Source organism: Octopus bimaculoides, chromosome 14 (genome assembly GCF_046866305.1).
Source record: "Octopus bimaculoides isolate indiv1 chromosome 14, ASM4686630v1, whole genome shotgun sequence".
In the NCBI taxonomy this organism is placed as follows: Eukaryota; Metazoa; Mollusca; class Cephalopoda; order Octopoda; family Octopodidae; genus Octopus; species Octopus bimaculoides.
Genome location: NC_142941.1, coordinates 17,097,450 through 17,121,896, shown reverse-complemented (window position 1 = coordinate 17,121,896; position 24,447 = coordinate 17,097,450). Strand labels below are relative to the sequence as shown.

The 24,447-nt window shown below is 38.8% G+C and overlaps 1 protein-coding gene across 1 annotated transcript; it reads right to left on the bottom strand.

The window, feature by feature from the left end:
* Positions 1-6,120: 6,120 nt before the first annotated feature.
* On the bottom strand, positions 6,121-21,899 carry LOC106881666 (bifunctional phosphoribosylaminoimidazole carboxylase/phosphoribosylaminoimidazole succinocarboxamide synthetase). The gene is made up of 8 exons (XM_014932132.3): positions 21,784-21,899; positions 16,436-16,642; positions 14,043-14,221; positions 10,691-10,898; positions 9,272-9,441; positions 8,201-8,378; positions 7,484-7,642; positions 6,121-6,408 (listed from the first exon to the last, which is right to left on the bottom strand). The coding sequence occupies exons 1-8, from the start codon at positions 21,833-21,835 to the stop codon at positions 6,248-6,250; spliced, it is 1,314 nt and encodes a 437-aa protein (XP_014787618.1). The 5' UTR covers positions 21,836-21,899; the 3' UTR covers positions 6,121-6,247.
* Positions 21,900-24,447: the final 2,548 nt, after the last annotated feature.

Below are 24,447 nucleotides of genomic sequence, written 5' to 3'. Positions count from 1 at the left end.
TAAGTTAGGTAAACAAGTAGACATCCACACTTATACCAATCAGATTCTATGTTAATTTTAGTCTTAGTATTCTTCCTAAATTTCTGTTAACAAACAACTGGTGTAGCCAAATACTCATGTACACATGCAATGCAAGCTTTCACAGGACCTATAGACAGTTGCAATTCTTTGAAAAAAATTATTCAAAAATAAACTTGCTTACAAAAAAAAAAAAGAAAAATATAGTAACCATCACTATAACTCAATAAACATTGCATTTCATTTCAAAAACAAACTACCTGTTCCTATTTGACTGATGAATTATGTAACCTGTTATGTCTAGCTGCATTAATTACATATACATTTGCAAATAGATTATAGCTCTAGTCTTATGTTACACTACTTTTGGAATATCTTTTTATTTTTAATTTTGCTGTTAATTTAGTTATAAGAACCACAAAAGGCCAGTGACGATTTTGGTTTGTCAGTCATTCATTAATGTTTTATTCGCCACCATCATTTAACATCCATTTTCATGCTGATATAGGTTGGGTGGTTTGACAAGCTCAAGCAAGATACAGGGCTGCTCTAAGCTCATACATTGTAATTTGCTGTTGATGCACAGTCTGTCACTACTTTCCCTTCTTTATGCATGATTTCACTTATTGGCTATTTACACCTTTTTTTTTTTTTTAGTTCTGGCTTCATAATACGATCTTTTAAGCCTCTCAAGCCATCAACCCATCATTTTACTCATCGTTTGTTAATTTCTAACAAAAGTAACAACACTGACTCTTCTTCACTTTCAGATAAAGAGCAACAGCCTGAAGCATTAAATTTTACATTCCACATAAGCGAACTTATTTTCTGTAGAATAATCATTGTGAAGCCTCTAGTTTCCTTGGGTTCCATATTTAACTGTAATTAGTGAGAGCATTAAGTAAATAAAAGGAGCAGAAGTTAAACTGTTTTCTCTTTAGGCAGCAATGAGGTTTTCCATGCATAAAACAGACTGAATAAAGGATGTAATAAGATAAACAGAATTGGTTGTTCTTTGTTGTGTATTTCTTTCTTAGTTAACTGTATCAAGAAACTGCATCTTACCTTTCTCCATTTCATTCCTCATGGAGTTCTGTGATGCAACCGATCTTATGGTCTGCAATACCAACTTCAGGAAACCTGCCAGTCACCTCGTCACCTACCGCTCCGGCAGACACTCTAGCCAAATCGACTACATCCTCGCCAGAAAGAGGGCGGCTTATAAATGCCAAAACCTACCCTGGCGAAGAATGTACCCCACAACATAGATTAGTAGTTAGCGACTTTGGGATCAAGGCAAAATGGGTGCCCAGAATTAGACAGGCTTGGAGGAGAAGGGTGTGGAAGCTTAAAGACCCTGCAAACGGACAGAGACTTAGAGACAAGTTACTTGAAGCATTTAACGAAATAGAAGGGGATATAGCATCATACAACGTGGAAGACAATTGGAGATTTCTGCGGGACAACCTGTTGAAAGCCACCGACCAGATTTGTGGGTGGTGTAAGGTCCCCTCCCGACCCAGAGTAACGTGGTGGTGGAACAAGGAGGTAGACAGGGCTATTAGACAAAAGAAACAGGCTTGGAAGGACTGGAAGAACGGTGGTAGCAGGGAATTGTACCAATGTGCCAGAAGGGAGGCTAGGCGACAGGTTTATTTAGCCAGAGGGGAAGCAGATAAGGAAAGATTTGCCAATGTTCTGCGCCGTGAGGACCAAAGACTCGAGGTATTTCGTGTTGCAAGACAGTGTAGGAGAGAGAATAGTGATGTTGTAGGAGAGAAATGTGTTCGCATGGATGATGGTAAGCTTGCATTAAATGAGGATGCAAAGAAAGAGGTCTGGAGATGCCACTACGATAGATTGCTTAATAAAGAGAATGAATGGGAGAAAGAGAGCCTGCCGTATGTCGACCCAATAGAGGGACCAGCTATCCGAGTTGATAGTACCAGGGTAGATAAAGCAATTAAGAGTATGAAGACTGGGAAAGCCCCCGGCCCATCAGGAATCACTGCAGAGATGCTCAAAATATCTGGCAGTGTTGGCTATAGCCTAGTCACCCGTATTATGAACCAGGTGATACACGAAGGAGTCATACCCAATGACTGGTGTAGCAGCATCATAGTCAACTGCTACAAAGGTAAAGGTGACGCTTTAGATACAAATAATTACAGAGGCATCAAGCTGTTAGATCAGGTTATGAAAGTTACAGAGAGGGTCATAGCCCAACTAATTAGGGAGCGAATCAATTTAGATGAGATGCAGTTTGGGTTCGTGCCAGGTAAAAGCACTACTGATGCCTTATTTCTAGCGAGACAGTTGCAGGAGAAATACCTAGCTAAGGATAAACCTCTGTACCTGGCTTTCGTTGACATGGAGAAAGCCTTTGACAGGGTCCCCCGATCCCTTATCTGGTGGTCAATGAGGAAACTTGGGATAGAAGAATGGTTAGTGAGAGCTGTGCGAGCCATGTACAGAGATGCTGCCAGTAAGGTGAAGGTTGGAAATGAGTACAGCAATGAATTCCGGGTAGAGGTAGGGGTCCACCAAGGTTCCGTCCTCAGCCCCCTCTTATTTATCATAGTCCTCCAGGCAATCACAGAGGAGTTCAAGACAGGTTGCCCCTGGGAGCTCCTCTATGCTGATGACCTTGCCCTAATTGCGGAGTCACTATCAGAACTAGAGGAGAAGTTTCAGGTGTGGAAGCAAGGTCTAGAATTGAAGGGCCTTAGAGTCAACCTAGCTAAAACCAAAATCCTAATAAGTAGGAAGGTAGATAAAACACAAACCCCTTCAGGTAGATGGCCCTGCTCAGTATGTAGAAAAGGAGTAGGTAGTAACCCTATAAGATGTACCCGGTGCAAGCTATGGACACATAAGAGGTGCAGCAACATCAAAGGCAGGTTAACTAGCTAGCTAGTTAGTTTTTGTTTGTGGCAGATGTTCAGGTGCAATAAAGACTGTAAACAAACAGGAAACAACTTCTATCTCATTCCAGGGTGAAAAACTAGAGGTAGTCGATAGCTTCCGCTATCTGGGCGACCAAGTGGGGGTGGGTGCGCTGAAAGTGTAGCTGCTAGAATAAGAATAGCCTGGGCAAAGTTTAGAGAGCTCTTACCCCTGCTGGCGACAAAGGGACTCTCACTCAGAGTAAAAGGCAGACTGTATGACTCATGCGTACGAACAACCATGCTACATGGCAGTGAAACATGGGCTGTAACTGCTGAGGACATACGTAAGCTCGCAAGGAATGAAGCCAGTATGCTCCGTTGGCTGTGTAATGTCAATGTGAATACCAGTCAGAGTGTAAGTATCTTGAGAGAAAAGCTGTACATTAGAAGTATCAGTTGTGGTGTGCAAGAGAGACGATTGCGCTGGTATGGACATGTGGTGAGAATGGATGAGGATAGCTGCGTGAAAAAGTGCCACACCCTAACAGTTGAGGGAACCCGTGGAAGAGGTAGGCCCAGGAAGACCTGGGCTGAGGTGGTGAGGCAAGACCTTCGTACATTGGGCCTCACTGAGGCGATGACTACTGACAGAGACCTTTGGAAATGTGCTGTGCGTGAGAAGACCCGGCAAGCCAAGTAAGATCGTTGCCAGTGCCCCTGGACTGGTTCTTGTGCGGGTGGCACATGAGATGCACCATTTTGAGCGTGACCGTTGCCAGTACCGCCTGACTGGCTCCCGTAGGATTTTCGAGAGAGATCGTTGCCAGTGCCCCTGGACTGGCTTGTGCGGGTGGCACATAAGACACCATTTCGAGCGGGTGACACGTAAAAGCACCCACTACACTGAGTGGTTGGCGTTAGGAAGGGCATCCAGCTGTAGAAACTGCCAAATTAGACTGGAGCCTGGTGTTGCCATCCAGTTTCACCAGTCCTCAGTCAAATCGTCCAACCCATGCTAGCATGGAAAGCGGACGTTAAACGACGACGATGATGATATCCATGTCCAACAATCAAACACTTAAGTGCCAATTTTGTCTATTTTCTTTTGCTTAACTATACACTTTATGTTAGAAACTGACAATTTGACAAGTCCCTTAACCCCTTGGGGGTCATTGGGGAGCTGCAGTCATGCATTGTATCTAAGGTGAGAAAGCCTGGCAGAGCCCATCCCTCTCCAGGCTAAACCCATTTTTACAGCTGAGTGGACTGGAGCAAAGTGAAATGAAGTGTTTTGCTCAAGAACACAATGGATCACCCAGCCTAGGGATCAAAATCAATCTTATGGTCATGAATGCAACACTAAGCAATGCACGTCCATGTGTCAGAAATCACTAAAGCTAAAGTACCTAATTTTTTTTCACTTTGACCACAAAATCTAAACATAGAAAACACATACTCAAGGTGTATATGATCTTTCAGTGAGTCAAAAGAATTTTGTCAGCCTGGAGCTATATTACAAGATACTTGCCTAAAGTGCCACAGGAGACTGCTTCCTAGCCACATGGTTTCAGGTTCAAACTTCTTGTCACACCTGCACCTATGCCAACTTATCACATATAGTATTGTTTGAATAATGGTGAACTTATACATTACTAACCTGGAACCAAGTGGTTGGGAAGCAAACTTACCACACAAATTTTGGTTTTACTTCAGAGCATATTTAGCTGTCATAACAGATTAACATATTTTTTTCTGCTATTACATACTGCAACAATTTTTTCACACCAAGGTGAAAACAATTCATTGAAGAAAATACTATGTTGAAAATTGGCTTTATTACTCCATTTGCATATGCAAGAAAATATGACTTCTTAGATTTTTATTTTCACACTTCATACACATTATATGCAGTCTGAGGCAAGCGAAAGCGAAATCGGGATGGCACCTGTGCTCAGCGTCGCCTTTCTGGCACTTGAAAAAACATTCCAGCAAGGTCGTTGCCAGTGCTGCTGGACTGGCTCCTGTGCAGGTGGCATGTAAAAAAACACCATTTGAGTGTGGCTGTTCCCAGTACCGCCTGACTGGCCTTTGTGCCAGTGGCACATAAAAGCACCCACTACACTCTCGGAGTGGTTGGCGTTAGGAAGGGCATCCAGCTGTAGAAACTCTGCCAAATCAAATTGGAGCCTGGTGTAGCCATCTGGTTTCACCAGTCCAACCATGCTAGCATGGAAAGCGGACGTTAAACGATGATGATGATGTCTGTACTATCCACAGAAAAGAAAAAAAAAAGCAGCCAGTGAAATAGCTTCTTTTAGAGTGTCCCACATTGTAACAGTAGCAATATTTACAATATAGTTATAAACAACAGCATTATTTCGGGGCATGGCCAATGCTGTCTTGTGATGTTGGTTTTGTACTCAAGTAGTCTGAGCTTTAATGTCTATCAACATCATTCCAAAAATAAAAGTATTATTGGAAGTTTTTGTATACTGTTCAAACAAAACAGCCTTGAAATTGCAATTTTTAATCAAGTTTCACAGGTTTGAAAACACTGATCCAGGTATTGTTGATTGAGTGTCACAAAATCAATGTCTCAAAAAAGCCATATTTACAGGTTCAAAGTAGACATACACGTATTCTTTTCACATCTATCAGTCCCATACTTGTTACCGGTAATAAATTTGAATACTACACGAGATACAGTTTGTGAGGAAGTATAATTTAATTGCGGAAGCATATAACTTAGTGGTTAGGCTGTCAGACTCAAGATTGGAATTTTGACTCCTGGACCAGGTGATGTGTAGTGTTTTTGAGCGAAACACTTAACCCTTGAGCATTTAATACAGCTGAAATATTCTACAGGTTTTATGTGAAAACCTGATCAGATCCAACCTCTCACACCTACCAAACAATGTCATTCTAAAAATATACAAACACACCATTGAAATTGTGAAGTTATAAGATAACGCACAAGCTATAGTAGAAGACACTTTCACAAGGTGGTATGTAGTGGTACTGAGCTCGGAACCATATGGTTGGGAAGTTAGCTTCTCACCACATATCCATGCCTGCACCTATATTTCATTTACCTGCATCACAACGAAAAAAAAAGCAGTGTTTGCAGATGTCAACAGAAGATATTACAGGGGAGTAAAACACTGAGGAGTTGATAGATTAGGACTGAAGGATAAATAATGAAAGTGACAGGTGGTAGAAAAAGAGATTGCTTTATTTCATCTTGAACAAAAGAGAAAATATTGATAGTGATATGAATTCAAAAACAATTTTTAAAAATTGTTTATAAGGGAAAATAGGTTTGTTCACAACCAAACACAAAATTAGCAAATACGACTGCTAATGTCAGACTTCTTTACTCCCAGCCAGTTCTTGAATGTCAACACTCGCATTTTAGCCCAAAGCCTCTCATTGGACAGTGCCAAAATCTGGGCAGCATGAATCGCTGCTGCTTCAGGGAAAATTACAGTAGCGCAACCAAGTCCTGCAAATTAAAATAAAGAAAAAAAAAAGGCATTCTTACATACTACTTATATATAAGGAGTGTGTTATGTCATCAGATAAACTGTCATAAGAGAGAATGTTTTTCATGTATTTTATATGACCCTAAACTAAATTATAGTGATGTCTAAATGTGAAATGAGGTGCAGACATGGATGTATGACTAACAAGTACATTTAGCAATGACAAGCTTTTAGGTTCAAATCCACAGTACAGTACCTTGGACAAGCATCAACTATGGCCTTGTCTGGCCATTGCTTTATTCGTGAAATTTGGGAGACAAAAACTATATATATAGAGTGTGATTTCTAATGTATAAAGTGTGATTTCTTTAACATTTATGCTTGCACAGCTTAGATGAAACTATATGAAGGCAGAGTTTCCAATGGTCAGATACCATTCTTGATGTCAACCTTCACCCCTAAGCAAGGAGATAATCCTTCAGTCTATCAAACAATGAAGAGTCCAGACATACTTTTGGAGAACTACAAAAACATAGCACTGACTGTATGAATGATGAGGCTTTTGTCTACAATCAGCACATGCACGTGAAAGCAAGGGCAAATACAAGTGCTCTCACACACAGGTATGTTCCAGTTTCCCCCCAACCAATTTCACCCACAAGGCATTGGTCAACTTCCAGCTATAGTAGAAGACATTAGCCAGCATATTCCACATGGGCCAAATTTCTATGTGGCTCCAAACCAATGCCGGAGTCATGCTTGTACACACACACATGCAAGTGCGTGTAGTGCACAAGTGTGTATGTGTGCATGTTGTGAAAATGGAAATTTGAGATTACAACAAGCCAGTGATATATGTAGTGTGCATACATTTAAGTTGATATTCCAGGGCTTCATTTATCACTGTTAGTGAAGTGGTGATACATTTACTTTTGAAGAGCCATAGAATGAAGAATTCCTAACTTGGGAACAAGGCACACTTAATGAACCAAAGGATCAAACATTTTTCTCTAACGATGAAATAGTTTCAAAAATTATAATTGATTTATGTTGTTCAAGAAGTGTAAAAATAAACAGCAGGATAGAAAAAAATACCTGATGGTAATCTCAAAGATGACCAAAGATCCTCTTGCTCCCAGTTTGAAGAGAGGGGAGGGCAATTGATAACTGGCAAGTTAGTATTACCAGCCAACACAGGACCAAGCCCATTACTTCGACCAGCAACTGCTATTATCACAGTGGGAATACCTTCGCCTAAAAATTCAAAGGAGAAAAAAAAAAAACGATAACATAAGCTTTAAATAAGCAGAATTCTTTTTGTTTTAGATTATAGAGCAGAAGTTCTCAACCATTTTTTATCTATTAACCCATTCAATTACTATTTTATTCTGGTGGACCCCCTTAGCCACTTGATGTTTAAAAACTAGTTTTATAGAAACTTCTTTGAAAATCCCTATTTTGTTTTCCACATTAACTTGTCTAGGTTGAACTATGTAAAATTAGAGAAAGAAGCCTAGTTGTTTCTTACGACACATACATCTATAGCAAAAGTTTTTAGGGCTCTTAAAATACCATTGTGGATAACTTATTATTTTGAGTGGACCCCAACCCCAACTCCACCAAATCTTATATGGACCACAGTTGAGAACTACTGTAATAGAATAAGAAGTATTAAAATACACACAAAATAAGGAAAGACAGTGAAAAAGGCTGACAGCAGGAGCTGAATGAGAGAAAGGAAACTAAGAAAATTAAAAGTTGACAAAAAAAAAAGGGGGGGGGGGGAGGATGAGGATAAGAAGAGGCACTAACCTTCATATTCAGCAAGGAGTTTGAGAGTACTTTCAGTACATTTGTGAGCAGATGTTACACGCATTGAACAAGGAAGATGCAGTTTCTCTAAATAGGTTTGAATTTTTTGACAGAAAGCCATATCTGAAGCCGAACCCATGAATACCACGACCTGAGACACCTTCTTTGGCATTATTTCCTGGTAATCAAAGATAAAATATACAAAGTTTGAGAATAATTTAGTTAGAGAATAGGGGGTAGTATCCACCACTTTTACAAGGGAAGGGCAACCATCATCTTCCAACATTGGCAATATGGTTGCTATTCAGTTTGAAATTTTGTGGGCAGAAGCTTTTAGTGTTAACCAGTGACTTCCAATGTGGAGCAGGGATGTGGGATCAAAAATATTTTCCTTTTTCTTTAGTGGGACATGGAATTGTCAATTTTTTAAACTTTTGCAGCAAACATACTACACCAATACACAGCCTAGCCAAACCAATTCCTCCAGCCAAGCATACTGTGTGAAGACTGTTTGCTACAAGAGAAAGTAGTTTGGGAAACAGGTGCAAACCAAGAGGAGAATTACACTTGTAAGGAGACAGGATTGGACAAAGCAACAGTGATGTGTGTAATGAATCTCTTCATATCAAGAGTGAATCACACTCTTGCAATATCAGCAAGCATCACTCACAACCACGGACTTAATTTATGGTTAAGTTAATTCTCTCAACCAATCAGCTTTTAGCACTACGTTAACGTAGATACATTTTACTTACTGGGTTACTTTTTCTTAAAGGCCTGATCTAGAGATTTGTTGAAACTATCTTGTATATAAACTGGATGCAGGAAGGAGATATAGGGCCCTGCAAACCACATAGCAGGTTACCAATCCAGTGACAGTAGAGTAAAAAGAAAATACCATGCTGAGAGTAAGTTTAACAACAACAGAGATGGTTGCTTTTTGGTCCATACAAAGTAACAAAGAACTGTGGTAAAATATGCCAGCAAGGAAAAACAGAAAATTTTTTAAATGATTATATATATATATACATATACATATATATATATATATAAACTATAAGGGACTCTTACCTTGACTTTTTCAGCTACCCACTGGAAATTTCTTTTAACAGTTTCCATGCCGTCTTTGGTGACTTCAGCCATGTCACGATAGACTTGTTTGTCAACCATCAAGCGTTTGTCTCCAGAAGGCCAAAGGCGCCACGAGTCACTGTCAATAATGTCAGCCAGTACAATATCACCTGAAACAGAAAACCAGTTTTGTTTATGCTGATTGGAAGTGAGATAGTATCCATGGACATGACAGACACCCATTAACTGGAGGGGCAAGAGAGAAACAATCAGAGAAGGTGTTTAGTTTAAGGTTTGACAACATAAAGAATGAAATGAAAGAGTTTAAGTGGTGATAATATACAAAGTTTATTGGTTCAAAAGACTAACATCATTGGTGAGGCTTGTTTATTAGATAGACTTTTTCTGAAAAAGTTAGTTTCTTCTCTCTCCTACCTTGAGTTTACAAAGATGGTCATTGGCACCAAGCTTTCCCATTGACTAAACCATAAATTTTTTCTTTTTAAATACAATTCAGTTTCCTATTAGCAGGAATGGGATTGTTTAAGCAAATCTGATTATTGATGACAGAATTCTTTTGTTTCCACCAGCATAGAAAAGGGAGGTTAAATGCTGACAACGACAAAATAAAACAATGAGCAAAGCATCTGCCTTTCCTACCACTAATGACTAAACTGTGAAGTAAAAATGAAAAAGTTAGCCAAGCAGAATAAATCTACTTTGATTTTCTAATCTTATATTTTAGCTGTGTCTAGAGCATTGCTCCACAACCTTATTATCTTGCAGATTCATAAATTTAATACTGAGATTGTTTATTTTTAGTACAGTAAGTGTGAAAAGCCAGATCTGGCTAGCTTGAATATAAATATTTGGGCTGGATATGACTAGTTTATATGTCAAAATTCTAAGTAGCAGAATGAAGTACATTAACGTTTCAATCACTATAGTTAAAAAAACAGGCATCATTTTTACATCACAAATAATGTAAAATACATGAAGAATGCAAAAAACAATGTAAGACCATTTTTGATTTTCTAATTGTCCCAATTCTGAAGGACATTTGGTTGCTACTTCTAGTAGGCTGAGCAACCATAGAGGTTCTCTAATTGTGGGTGATAAAAGAGGGACGAGTTTACTCGATTTGAAGCAAGTCACTAGATTACAGGTAAGATACAGTATCAACCATCAGGAAAGTTGAAATTAATATAAAGGGAGATAACTAATTGTTCACTCAATCCATACAGTGAAGTACTGTTTGTACCACTCCACTACAATAATAGTAATAGAAAACTTCACCCTCCACAGCCTCAAATCCAAACAACCGTGTTTCTATCGAAATTCTATCTCAACCAATGGTTTCTACAAAAAAAAAAAATAAAAAAAGATTCCATATAGTTAATCAAACCAATTTATTCTTACCAGTTCCAGCAGACACTCCAAATTCTATCTTCATATCAATGAGTGCACAGTTAGCACCAGTCCAAGCCTTTTCCAAAATTTCAAAAATAAGAACAGTCATCTTCTCCATGATGTCAACATCATCAGCACCAATAACTTTGTCACCACACTGAATTTTGGCAGAAATTATCTGTTCCCGGCTCCACTGAGGGTCATGATTGGCATCATCCTGCAGAGAATCAAAGAATAAAATGATCTCCCCAGTACAGATAGAAATTCTTGAGTTGATCAAGTTCAAAGAACTTTTTAAAACTTATAAAAATAGGGATTTCTCGTTTAGGTAAAAAAAAAAAATGCTAAAGGATTAAAGAGCCCCCTCCTACACACAAAAGAAATATTTACAATTGTAAAAAATATCAGAACATTAGATAAAAATATTTAAAAAAAGACCATTCCTTCTTTTAAACACTGGGCCAATAGATCCACCCAAGAAGGGTTAAGAAAATCTTGTCTAATCTACATAATTCAAAGCAGGTTTAGAAAAAGAAAAACCATTTCTAGTTAGCTTTTATGCTTCCTGCATCAAATATGCTGACACTAAGTTCTCCATTCTACCATTAACTCTTTAGTGTTTAAACCAGCTGAAAATTAATCTTCCTTATTTGTTCGAACCAGCCGAATCCAGCAATATCTGATTTCTCTTCAAAATCACCAAAAAAAAAAAAAAAAATTGAATTCTCATAGCTTTGAGATAATGTGAGATAATACAGTGAAAATTTTGAGACTTCTTGGTTTTTTTTCCCTCAATGTTTGAAGGGAAGTATATATCTTAGTTTTTAACAATATGGCGTCAGCAAATAGCAATCCAGACTTCAAAGGTTTTACTCTTCACAATGAACAAAATATAAATGAAAACAGCGATTTACCTTTAGACGAATCATATTGACAGTAATGAATTCTTGTTGAACAAGGAAGATTTTGATTAATGAAAATGATATTAAAAACATTACGGCAACATGGTTGAAGATTACTACATCAACCAGAATTCCCGATTTCACAGAAAAGACTAGTCTGCAATACAGTCTACCTCTTGATGCTCAACCAATCATCATCATCATCATCATCGTTTAACGTCCGCTTTCCATGCTAGCATGGGTTGGACGATTTGACTGAGGACTGGTGAAACCGGATGGCAACACCAGGCTCCAGTCTGATTTGGCAGAGTTTCTACAGCTGGATGCCCTTCCTAACGCCAACCACTCAGAGAGTGTAGTGGGTGCTTTTACGTGTCACCCGCACGAAAACGGCCACGCTCGAAATGGTGTCTTTTATGTGCCACCCGCACAAGCCAGTCCAGGGGCACTGGCAACGATCTCGCTCGAAAATCCTACAGGAGCCAGTCAGGCGGTACTGGCAACGGCCACGCTCAAAATGGTGCATCTCATGTGCCACCCGCACAAGAACCAGTCCAGGGGCACTGGCAACGATCTTACTTGGCTTGCCGGGTCTTCTCACGCACAGCCCATTTCCAAAGGTCTCGGTCCGTAGTCATCGCCTCGGTGAGGCCCAATGTACGAAGGTCTTGCCTCACCACCTCAGCCCAGGTCTTCCTGGGCCTACCTCTTCCACGGGTTCCCTCAACTGTTAGGGTGTGGCACTTTTTCACGCAGCTATCCTCCTCCATTCTCACCACATGTCCATACCAGCGCAATCGTCTCTCTTGCACGCCACAACTGATGCTTCTAATGTTCAGCTTTTCTCTCAAGATACTTACACTCTGACGGGTATTCACATTGACATTACACATCCAACGGAGCATACTGGCTTCATTCCTTGCGAGCTTACGTATGTCCTCAGCAGTTACAGCCCATGTTTCACTGCCATGTAGCATGGTTGTTCGTACGCATGCGTCATACAGTCTGCCTTTTACTCTGAGTGAGAGTCCCTTTGTCGCCAGCAGGGGTAAGAGCTCTCTAAACTTTGCCCAGGCTATTCTTATTCTAGCAGCTACACTTTCAGCGCACCCACCCCCACTACTAACTTGGTCGCCCAGATAGCGGAAGCTATCGACCGAAAAGTTTTTTTAAACTGTTGCGGAGGAAACAAATGCTCAACGCATAATTTCTATTCATGGAAGACCCAATCCACTATGACAGCCAACTGATACTGTAGAAATTTGAGCTTTTGTTTTACTACAAACATTATGTTTGGTGTCAAAGCAGCTTTCTCAACTGTGAAACTACTGGAATGCTGATATAAGGTATGATGATCCATATCTCCAGCATTATGTCTAACTACAGTCAATTCATATATTATGTAAAAAAAACCAACAACTCAGTTACATGAGGGCTTTTCTTCCAGAAAGCACAGAACTGGGAGAAAGCAAAATTAACTGAGGTGGATGTCAACAGAAAATATTGACTTTCATAAAGTGGAAAAAAATAAATGGAAGGAATAAAGTTTGCAGACTGTGTTTGCTGCAAAAAAGGAAAACTGCAAAAGGATATCAGGTCAAGACCTCATATACGTGTTCATTTTGCAAAGTGCCCTTCCTTTCATTTTATTACAAATAATGTGAAAGTGAGGAATACATTAATTTTCAATGTTAATTTCACCTGTTAATGAGCTTTTTTTTTTTTAATAAAAGGATTCATTCTGTTATGTAGATGTTTTCATTAAATTGTATGAGAATACATAGCCATATTGGCTAGTAAAAGAGTTTCATATCTTATTTTCAATGAAAATGTTTGAATGAAATAGAGAAAGAATAAAATCTTGTACCGATTAGACCTGTATTTTAATTAATTCAAATTAATGTACCTCATCTTGAAAAGTGACAAAATTGTTGGCAGTTGATATCTGGGATAATTTTATTGTAACAAATTCAACAGGTAAAATGCATTAAGAATTTCAATTTATCTGCCCATAAAAGTCAGATTTAATCAGCAAAATCAGCTAAAATTACATAACTATAATCCACGGGTATATAAGCACCCACTGACAAAATTTCGAATCTGTATGTAAAAGATTAACAAAGTTACAAGCGAACAAATAAGCATTACATTTGATAGATTAATCTTAACATTAAAGGGTTAATCAATTCTTTAACCCTTTCGTATCAAATGTCATATCACATGGTTTTGAATTAGTCATGGATTATCTCATGATATTGTAGGATAGATGTGAGAAGCAGGATCCAGCTGGTTTGAATACAAAGAAGGTAGAATACATAAGTTGGATATGGCCAGTTTGAATACTGAGTGAAAGGGAGGAGTATGGTAGGGATCTGTTAATATTGAACCAGTAACAAGCAGGCCTTGACATCATTTATCTTTTATGACTTGAATAAAATGAAAGCAAAACAAGCATTAACCTTGTAAAACGTTTCCAATTTAACAGGAGAAAATCTATGCCCTTCTGTAACCCCTGGGTTACGCTTGAGGAAGGAACCTGTAGCCACACGTCGAGTAACCCACTCAATAGGTACCATGTAGCATCGGTGAGCGTGGAAAACATTGTCAGACCATTTACCAAGGAAGTGCGTTGGAATACCTGTAAGGAATTGGATATATATGCAAAATAGCAAAAATACAATATTTGTTAAATTTTGTAACAGTCAACCCCAATTCTCTGAGTTCTAATGAATGGCAAAGCAAAAAAATCAACAGATTGAAGACAAAAGTAAACAAAAGGAGTATCTTTAACTCTTTTGATACCAATTTGTCCAAGACTGTCCCGTCTCATTCTATGATATAAACTTCCTGTCTTTAACCATTTTATTACCACATTTCTATTGAACTGCACCATCTTTATTTAAACTAATTTTGAAAATAATGAAGAATTTTACTAAAATACCTTGGTCATTACTAAGTTGGTAACTGGAACAAATCAATAAGGAACATTAATGGGGAAATTTTTAATTTAGATCACTTTATATAAAAAAAAGTTTGTATCAAAGAATCAGGGACAATTTGGGGTGAATTGGTATCAAAAGGGTTAATGATCTTCCATCAAAATTAAAGCTTTATTAGTAAAAAAATTATTTCATTAAATTTTTTTATGATTTTCAAAATCTAGCGAAACAAAAGCAGCATATTTCTACAGAAATAAGGAAAGAAAAGCATCAACTAAGAAATAACATAACCATTATATCTACAGGGCCAAAAGTAACTGACCTGCCACTTAAAACTGATGGTAATTCACATATCACTATCATGAGAATGGCCTTGAATCATTTCATTCCTAAACAGTTGTTTTCCTGCACCAAACAAATGTACAACCATCATAATACAATCATCCTCCACAAGTGTTGTGACAGTTATGCTTTACTGACAGGGACAAAACAAAAATGAAACATATTTGGAGTTGTCTTGTATCTTCTGACAAATGGCTTGTGAATCAAATTGGAAGTCTGTTGTGTATATATATTCATGTATGCATACGCACACTCCTTCAAATCCCATGCTAGTCTTGAATTAGGTCATTATAATGCAGTCATAGATATTAAGTCTGGTAGAGAAAAACAAATAATACAACCATTGTGCTCCTTAATCAGTGCTGATGTGGCGCTTATAAAGACACAAATCTGCAATGCACTATTGTTACAATAGGAAATAAACTTTCAATAACTCACTATGCAAGTTGACACCTCCGCCCCATTTCCTATGTGATTCAAGGAGGCCAGATAATGTAAAGCTGGACCTGTGGGCTGCTCTGAAGCATCCAAAGAGTTTTTATTCATCATCATCATCATTTAACGTCCGCTTTCCATGCTAGCATGGGCTGGACGATTTGACTGAAGATTGGTGAACCAGATGGCTGCACCAGGCTCCAATCTGATCTGGCAGAGTTTCTATAGCTGGAAGCCCTTCCTAACACCAACCACTCCGATAGTGTAGTGGGTGCTTTTATGTGCCACTGGCACAAAGGCCAGTCAGGCGGTACTGGGAACAGCCACACTCAAATGGTGTTTTTTTACATGCCACCTGCACAGGAGCCAGTCCAGCAGCACTGGCAACGACCTTGCTTGAATGTTTTTTCACGTACCACTCGCACAAGTGCCAGTAAGGCGACGCTGGTAACAATCACACTCAAATGGTGCTTCTTACGTGCCACTGGCATGGAAGCCAGGCAGCTGCGCTGGCAATGATCCTGCTTGGATTGTGGTCTTAGCACTCTACTGGCACAGGTGCCAGTCATCGAATTTGATTCGATTTCGATTTCACTTGCCTCAACAGGTCTTCGCAAGCAGAGTTTAGTGTCCAATGAAGGAAAGGTACGCATAAGTGGGCTGGTTACACCCCTGGCATAGGCCATGGGTTATGGTCTCACTTGGCTTGCTGGGTCTTCTCACGCACAGCGTATTTCCAAAGGTCTCGGTCACTAGTCATTGCCTTGGTGATGCCTAATGTTCGAAGGTCATGCTTCACCACCTCATCCCAGGTCTTCCTGGGTCATTTTTTTCTATAGACATTTTTTAGCAGAGCTAACTGAACTTAGTGATAACAATAACTACAAATGCCATGTTCGGAATGCTAGTCTACCAACCATTAAACTAATACAACAGATACTATCTGAGTATAGCAGATGATGCATCAGAGAACGATCTTACAATGGAAAGCAGATACAAATGTCAAAGCATCTCTACAGATATTTAGAACAAGTGTCCAAAACATCATAGGAGTAAAACGCTTTTATGAATAAACGTCCCCTGTTACTAAAACAGTGCATTAAAGAAACAAAAGCGAGAGAGTAAGACAAAGTTACCAGCATCATTGAGTATTTTCATGAGGGAAGAATTGGTGGAGTTTGAAATGACTGCTTTTCCTTCCATGTCATGAGCTCTTGCACCATCTCCACATGTGATTCTGTCTTTGGACTTTATGGCAACACACCCTTTGTAAGATGGCAGGTCATAGACAATTTTGGTTTTACCCTCAATAAGGACATCTCCAAGGGTCACATCTTTGCCAGCTGTATAAAGAGAAAAAGTACTGAAATACACCATAACATCAAAGAAAGACAGGCTAATCTCTATTCAGCAAATGTAACAGGAAATGCTGCATAATTATATACACACATAGCATAGGGCAGAAAAGAACGCTGAACAAATGTGGAGGTTCAATATAGAACTTCCACATTTGTTCAGCGTTCTTTTCTACAAATTTTTTTCAGAATCATAATAATCTTCGTATTTCTCTACGTATTTAGCAAGGAAAAAAAAAAAAGAAAAGAAAAAGAAAACCGAAAAAGTGAAAAATGAAGGAGGGTAGATTGAAACTTTGAAAATGCTGAAAATGCGATTTTTGAAAAATTTTATTTTTTCAGAATATATCCTCCATAACCAAAAACGTGGGATTCCGTAAACAAAAAAATTAATATATATCCATTTTCCCGAAAGTTATGACGTAAAAATCGGATCTTGTGAATTTTCCGAAAGTCCACCCCCCCCCCCCAGGTTTCTTGGCGCAATTATTTGTCATATCCGTTTTCTAACATAATTGTTAACACCCAGCAGGTCGTTTTTTTCTTGTTTTTGTGAACGGGTGAAGATCTTTATATTAACATGCGTGCATATGTGCAACATATGCTGCCCTATGACAGCAAGAGATTGACATTGAATGTGGTGAACCTGCAACAAAAACTAGAAACAATTGCATCAGAAAGTGCAGAATGGTTCAAGTGAACAATACCTGTGAAAGGGAGACTGAAAAGGACTTGGGATGTATTGGTGAAAAATCATCTCCGAGGGAGATAAGAGGACCTAGTCGACCCTTGATATACAGCATGAGAGAAGACCTGACCTCCAATGCAAACTTAGTGAAGTGCATGTTAATACTGCAATATTATAGATAGCAGCTTAGTTCATTCATACACGTATATATCATTATCATCGTTTTAACGTCCACTTTTTCATGCCTGCATGGGTCAGACGGAATTTTATAGAGGCAAATTTTTCTACAGCCGGATGCCCTTCCTGATGTAAGATATTTCATCATGACCAGACAGGTTTTCATGGAAGACAAAGGACACCGCTTGTATGGCGATAACATTCGTTTAGAACTATATATAAACTAATATTCTTTTGTCATTTGATTGGAGCCATATTGGAGGACCGCATTGAAGGGCTTTTAGTCGAGCAAATCGACCCCAGGATTTATTTAAGCCTAGTACTGTATCAGTCTCTTTTGCCGAACCGCTAAGTTATGGGGACGTAAACACAAAGAACAGTTGTCAAGCAGTGATGGGGGACAAACACAGACAAATACATACACACAACGGGCTTCTTTCAGTTTCCGTCAACCAAATTCACTCACAAGGCTTTGGTCGGCCCAAGATGTCACGCAGTGAGACCGAACCTGGAACCATGCAGATGGGAAGCTTCTTACCACACAGCTTAGCATGCACCTTGTATATAATATTACACAAACGCACGCGCTTACATCTAAGCCGCTTTCAATTTGTACAGCTACCCCCTTGCATTTTCCCATTTTCTCTTCTATTCATTGTAGTATGCCACCCGTACAGACTGAATCTTCTTAACCCCACCACTCATGATCATGCTGCTTGCTACTCTGTATTTTCTCCTCAAGCATGATACACTCACTAATGGGAAGAGATTACACATCTCTCACTATTCGATGAGCGCCCTATTTGCCGTCATGATATACTCTCCACCTCCAACATTTCCCGCCTCTCTCAGATTCATTTACATCCAACACTCACTCTAATATCGGTTTCAAATTTTGATACAAAGCCAGCAAAGTTTAGGAGAGGGGATAAGTCGGTTATATCGATCCTAGTGTTCAGTTGGTACTTATTATAACTTCGAAATAAAAGGCAAAGCCGACCTCAGCAGCATTTAAAGTCAGACGAAATAACGCAAAGCATTTTGCCCGGCATGCTAACTTTTCTCTCGGCTCGCCGCCTTCACTCTAGCTATTATTACTTCTTTCTCTATATCACTGACTGCCAGTCCCAATATTCTCCCTACTGCAGCTACAAAAAACAGGTAGTTCGTAATTGCTAATGTATCTTTACACGCTCCTTCTGCTCTATTTCCCATTTCTCCTCATCTTCCGTTAATGTACCCTCCCCTCAATCGTAGTTTATCAAGCACAATCACTCACTCTCTCTCCTACTCACTAATAGTCTGTTACCAAGAATGACCGGGGCAGGGCAACCTTACAAATACTGCGTTGCGGAGAAATAAGTGTCGAGACGACCTTTGGCAGGAGCGCGATTTTCTACTGCTGGTGTCAAGAAAAAGTCACTCAGTACACTGAAGTAAATAGCATGGGTACTGGAACGTATAAAAACCATGCCAAATGCAAACAAACGAGAGAAGCCTGTCCCTAGGTCACGGCGAGAAGGAGTAGCAAAAACCAAGAACTGATTCGGACAGCGACAACCCGCCCGCGAAATTTTTTTCCCCACTAGAGTTCCGGACCCCATTTACATACTGTCAATTAGAGATCAACTATCAAACCGATTTATGAGCGCATAAGTGAGGGCGAATACGATAAGTTCTCTTGGTTAAGGAATGACCATGCTTCTTTTCTCTTCTGATAATGCTTGTTCTTGTTTCAACCATGGTTGCCTCTACGTAGTTATTTGTGCTGCTGTTTCCTTTGTAAAACAGTAAGGGAAAAGGATTGCTAGCACATCAACCTCTACCCATATTTATCCCATCTACATCTTTACCATATGATGCCTTAACAAAATCCGATAATAGGTATAGATGCAAATCTATCTAATTACTGGTCTCCTAAAATAAGTCATAACTTGGCGATCGGTCGACTTACAACACCATTCTTCGTATTGAGTTAACTTGACACGGTCAAGGCGAGCTCTGATTGCCTGTATGCAAATGAGTTCATTACTGGGACCTAGAGTTCTCGTGGGAAAAAATTTCGCGACCTGCCCAACCCATGCTAGCATAGCCGTAAAAGGAGGATTCAGAATTTATAAAAATCGAGCTTTAGACTGAAGAAACTGATGTAAATGTTACATTAAGTTCATCTTCATTGCCACTGTTATTTTTTTAAACTTTTACGAAGTAGGCATGGCTGTGTGGTTTAGTGCTACTGCATGACATCCTGAGCAAATGTCTGCTTCTAAAGCCTCGAGCCTATAAAAGCTTTGAGTGGATTTGATAGACGGAAATTGTTTTTGTGCCTGTGACAACCGGTGCTGGTTTGTTTACATCCCTAAAACATGGCAGTTCGTCCAAAAATGCCGATAGAATTACCAGACTTAAGTACTGATTTGTTCGACTAAAACCCTTCAATTTGATGTCCCTGCTTGGCCATAGCCCAATGATTGAAACAAGATAGTGACAAATACATTTTCTTCCTCTTATTTAAAAATCGGAGTTGTTCGTTTTCACATTCAATAAAAAAGCATAGTTCTAAAAGGATGTTAAGCTAAAGAAAGAAAAAGCCTGTTGAATACAATCTCTCAGCTTTACCTTGAAACAGACCCCTCCCTCTGAATATCACAAGTGAAGCATGTGCCCTGCACTGTAACCTGAAAGTGAAGCACGCATAAGGCGGCGGGCAAAGCTAAGCTTAAGAAAATTTATACGGACCAATGAATAGACAAACAAGGGAGGACAGAATTCCTATCTAAATAGTAATAATCCACAATTACAAAACGTTAAAAAATAGGGTCGGGTATTATAAATTAAATGTTTCCTCTCACATTTCAGTGGGAGTAATAACATCGCAGTAGTTAGATATAATAAACATGAAAATTTTATTACATATGTAACACGTATGTATGATATATGAATAATACACCACCACATTAAAATACACATTTTAAACAATAGTCATAATTCTTCCGTAATATAAGTTTGGAAGATCGCCATAAGGTTTTTACAAAACGACAAAGAAAAGAAAATACACACAAAAATTTATTTACCAAAAAGTTGTCAAAGAAGGCGATGTTAGCAATAAGTTATATCACACCCAGTGTGCACTTAATCCAAATCTAAGCAGCAAAAAAAGGGTTAGTGAAATTTGTGAAACTGGTGTTTAACTTGTAATATTTGCTTTGGAATTGCTGCATCCAACCAAGAGAATTGCTTTCAAATGTTCGTCAGTCAACCTCGTTCGATGTGCTGGCTTCACATTACTTCTTTCTAACCCCTGGCTTAAACGATTACTTTCTAAGAGGGGATAAAATGTGATGGTTAGGGTAATTATTGGCCATTTGTTTCCTTTTCTCGAAGTACAAAGATATTTTACGAGGAAAATATTATCAACCAAATGTTTCAAAATTAACATTTTTTTTTTAATAAATAAACAGTCCATACTGACATTTTACATCAGGAACAAAGAAGCCCTCAGATTTAAAAGCGAGACGAATAGCAGCAAAAGAAATGGTATATTCATTACTAAGTTTTAGTGTTTCATGTAGTGTTCCAGATAATTATAGTGGGGAAAGTAATGTTTTGCACAGTGAAACCTATTACAACAAAAGGTCGCTCGAAAGTACGCTTCGCAACCACGTGGTTCTACGTTTCATCGTACAGTGCGGTATCAGACACATATCTATCATAACACTCGGCGGACCGATGCCTTCAATGGAATTTAATAGTCGGAAACTGTGAAGAAGCTTGCTATGTACGTGTGTGTGTGTGTGTGTGTGTGTCTTATAAAGATCAATGCCACGTAATTAAGCGGGTCACAAAGAGGTCAATGAAATAAGTACTAGGGCTCATTTTTAGTAATTAGTGCTCAGGACTGCAGTAATAAAATAATATATATATATATAAACACGATATAGGGGCGGGTCATATGTAGAAACATGTGGGTACAAGGGATATATAAACTTGCCATTTTGTCTAAAATGTAGTAAACAAGTTATAAAAATTCAGAAGTAAACATTTCGGTGATAAAAAGATTAGTAACATTTCTCATATATGTATTACTAGCAATTATGTTGCCGAAAACTACGACCATAAGTTACCAGTTGTACTCGAGTAAACATATCGGGTGCTTTCACACACGTACATATATATTTAGGATAAACTTTTTTCATTACAAATAAATGTTACAGCAAAATTATAAATGTAAATTACAACAACAAAAAACTTCATGTTTAAATACCTTTAGGAGAGCCATCAGCATTATATAGATCGTGCACTAATTGACAAGCCATGCTGAATTCAAAACGTAAAAAGTAGCAGACACGTTGTAAGGAATCAACAAAAAGTTTCTGCTCTGAATAAGAAACAAATAATGGCGCGAAATAAATACCACGTGCTTATCACGTGACTTTACGCAAACTCCTATAACAGAATCATCCCAAAATTAAAGGGGAAAAAATTTCCTGCTTGTTCGTGTGAAGTGACTTTGATCAATAATAAAATTAAAAAAAAATTTAATGATCTATTGAAGAATATTTACATACGCGCTCTCTCTCTAACCTCTAACTTTTTTAGTAATCAACTAGCTCAAAAATCTTTGTTGACTGTATCTTTCATCTTTTACTGGTTCCAGTCGTTGGTCTACGGCCATGCTGGAGCACCGCCTTGTAGGGTTTTGGTCGAACGAATGACCCTAGAATTTTCTTTTAAACCTGGTACTTATTCTATCGATATTTTTAGCCGAACCGCTAAGTTATAGAACGTAAACAAACCTAGGTTGTGAAGCAGTGGTATAGGATACATACACACATACCTTCCTACCTACATACAAGGAGCGTACATTTCGGGTGTGCTACGTGTGTGCTGCACCCCATCGAAAATTCATTATAAATATTAACCTTTCTCATTAATTTAATCACAAATCTTAATAAAATAACTTTTGTTATACACTTGCTGGAAATTTGGTGGTGGGTGTCCGGAAATAACACTGCACACCTCAGCGCACTGTATCATAATATGGTGCCGGGCATATCGTCGGATAATGGGAGAATGGCAAAAAATTAATGGCGAAGGGGATGCGACAGCTGTCACAACACGGTCGCATGTTCGCTTTCATGGCGAGAAGTTGTACGTTCAAATTAATTTAAACTTCCTAAACTAAAACTAATTTTTTTTACAGTATTTTTTTCTTCTTACAATATCATCATATAACTTTGATCTTAATTTGTTTTGAAAACTAATAGTACCCTTTTAGAAGTCAGAAACAAAACTTAAGTGAGGTCGAATTCAGAAAGGTAGTGCATTAATATTTTGCTCAGTGGATTTTGTGATTTTCTTAGTTGTGTGCTTAGACATTTTATTTAAAATGAGGTTATCGAACATTTTACGTCTCAAAGAAGAAAAATAGCACTTACATATAAGTAATTTAAGTAAGTAAAATTATATGGTTTCTTATTTTTCAGCGTGTGTGCTTAAGAAAATTATAGCTTGTTTTAGAATGCTTACAATTTATAGAGTACTAGCTTAAAAGTCGCACTCTGTACGGACTTTTAAGCTAACTCCTGCGTAGGTCTAATTGGGCTTGCGGCCCCAAACTATAGAGAACAATGATAATAAAGCATTTATTGGTACCCTAACAATATGGTATTACTTTAAATTCAGTTTAAATGAAAAGCTTGTTAGTTCTTAAAATTGAATAGAATGTGTATATATATATATATATATATATATATATATATAGGTACTACTAAAGCAGCGCGGACCCGAACGCGCAGTCGCGCGTCCGCGCTAGCTAGTCGTGAGTGGTCGATCCTAACCCTAACCCTATTCCTAACCCTAACCCTAATCCTAACCCTAACCCTAACCCTAAACACGTATTCTTTTGCACACGCGGGTTAGGGATAGGGTTAGGGTTAGGATCGACCACTCAAGACTAGCTAGCGCGGACGCGCGACTGCGCGTTCGGGTCCGCGCTGCTTTAGTAGTACCATATATATATATATACAAGTTCTTATTTTTCTCATCGTTTTACGTACAAGATGGTGATCCCTCTTTCTCGCATGCAATTGTAAAATTGTAGGCTGTCACATACTGACATCACTACATGGGCTATAGGAGAAGACACGCAGGGGTCCTGAATGCAGAAGCATGTGGTTGGGAAGTTCTTATCACACGGTCACGTTTATGCCCTTTTTAACTCTTAGCCCAAAAATCTTCCGTCATTTTTTTCTCTAACAGAAATATGCGAGTGTTGAATGCATAAGTATTATTATTAATTATTCCGGATCTTTTCTGTTTTGCTGCTCCTGTGGAAATTTTTGAAGTCTAATGAAGATTTAGTGTATTGATGTATTGGCAACCAAAGAGAAAAGATCTATTATTCCATATCATTTTAGGTTTTGTGCGTGTATATGTGTGCGAGTGTGTGTGTGTGTGTGCGCGCGCGCTAATTGGCAGCAGTTTGGATTTGTACTACCGAAGGCTGCTCTCTCGATTGGACCTGTGGGAAATATAAAGACACTTATAGGGACGCTAGGGGTTATATTAGTTTTCGAAAATTTCCAGGAAATGTTTCCTTTCAAGAGAGACCCTCGTACTGGTGGAGTACAGCCGCTGGGCGAGGTTGGGTGGGGCCCCTGGTGAATTGCTTCGGAGACTGTAATATTGGGTAGTCAGAACCTTGAGGTCTGACAAGGAAAAGCAGGTTCGTGGAATCTGCAAGGAGGTTGAGAGTCGTCTTTACACTTCTGACTCACATTATACCTACAGAGGAATCGCTATGCTTAGGGAAACAAAGCTACCCCTCGGTGTTTTGGAGTTTTAGAACAGAGGAGCCTAAGGTTGTGGATCGCTGGGCATCGTAATTTGCAGAGTTTATATAAGGTGAACCCACCTCGTACTGTTC

Bases quoted from the DNA above. Each gene is read 5' to 3' on its own strand.
- LOC106881666 (XM_014932132.3), bottom strand. From the start codon at position 21,835: ATGGCTTGTCAATTAGTGCACGATCTATATAATGCTGATGGCTCTCCT. The intron at 16,643-21,783 runs GTATTTAAACAT...CTCTTTATACAG, and splicing joins TGCTGATGGCTCTCCTAAAG to CTGGCAAAGATGTGACCCTT. The intron at 9,442-10,690 runs GTAAGAATAAAT...TTTCTGTTTCAG, and splicing joins TGGAGTGTCTGCTGGAACTG to GTGATATTGTACTGGCTGAC.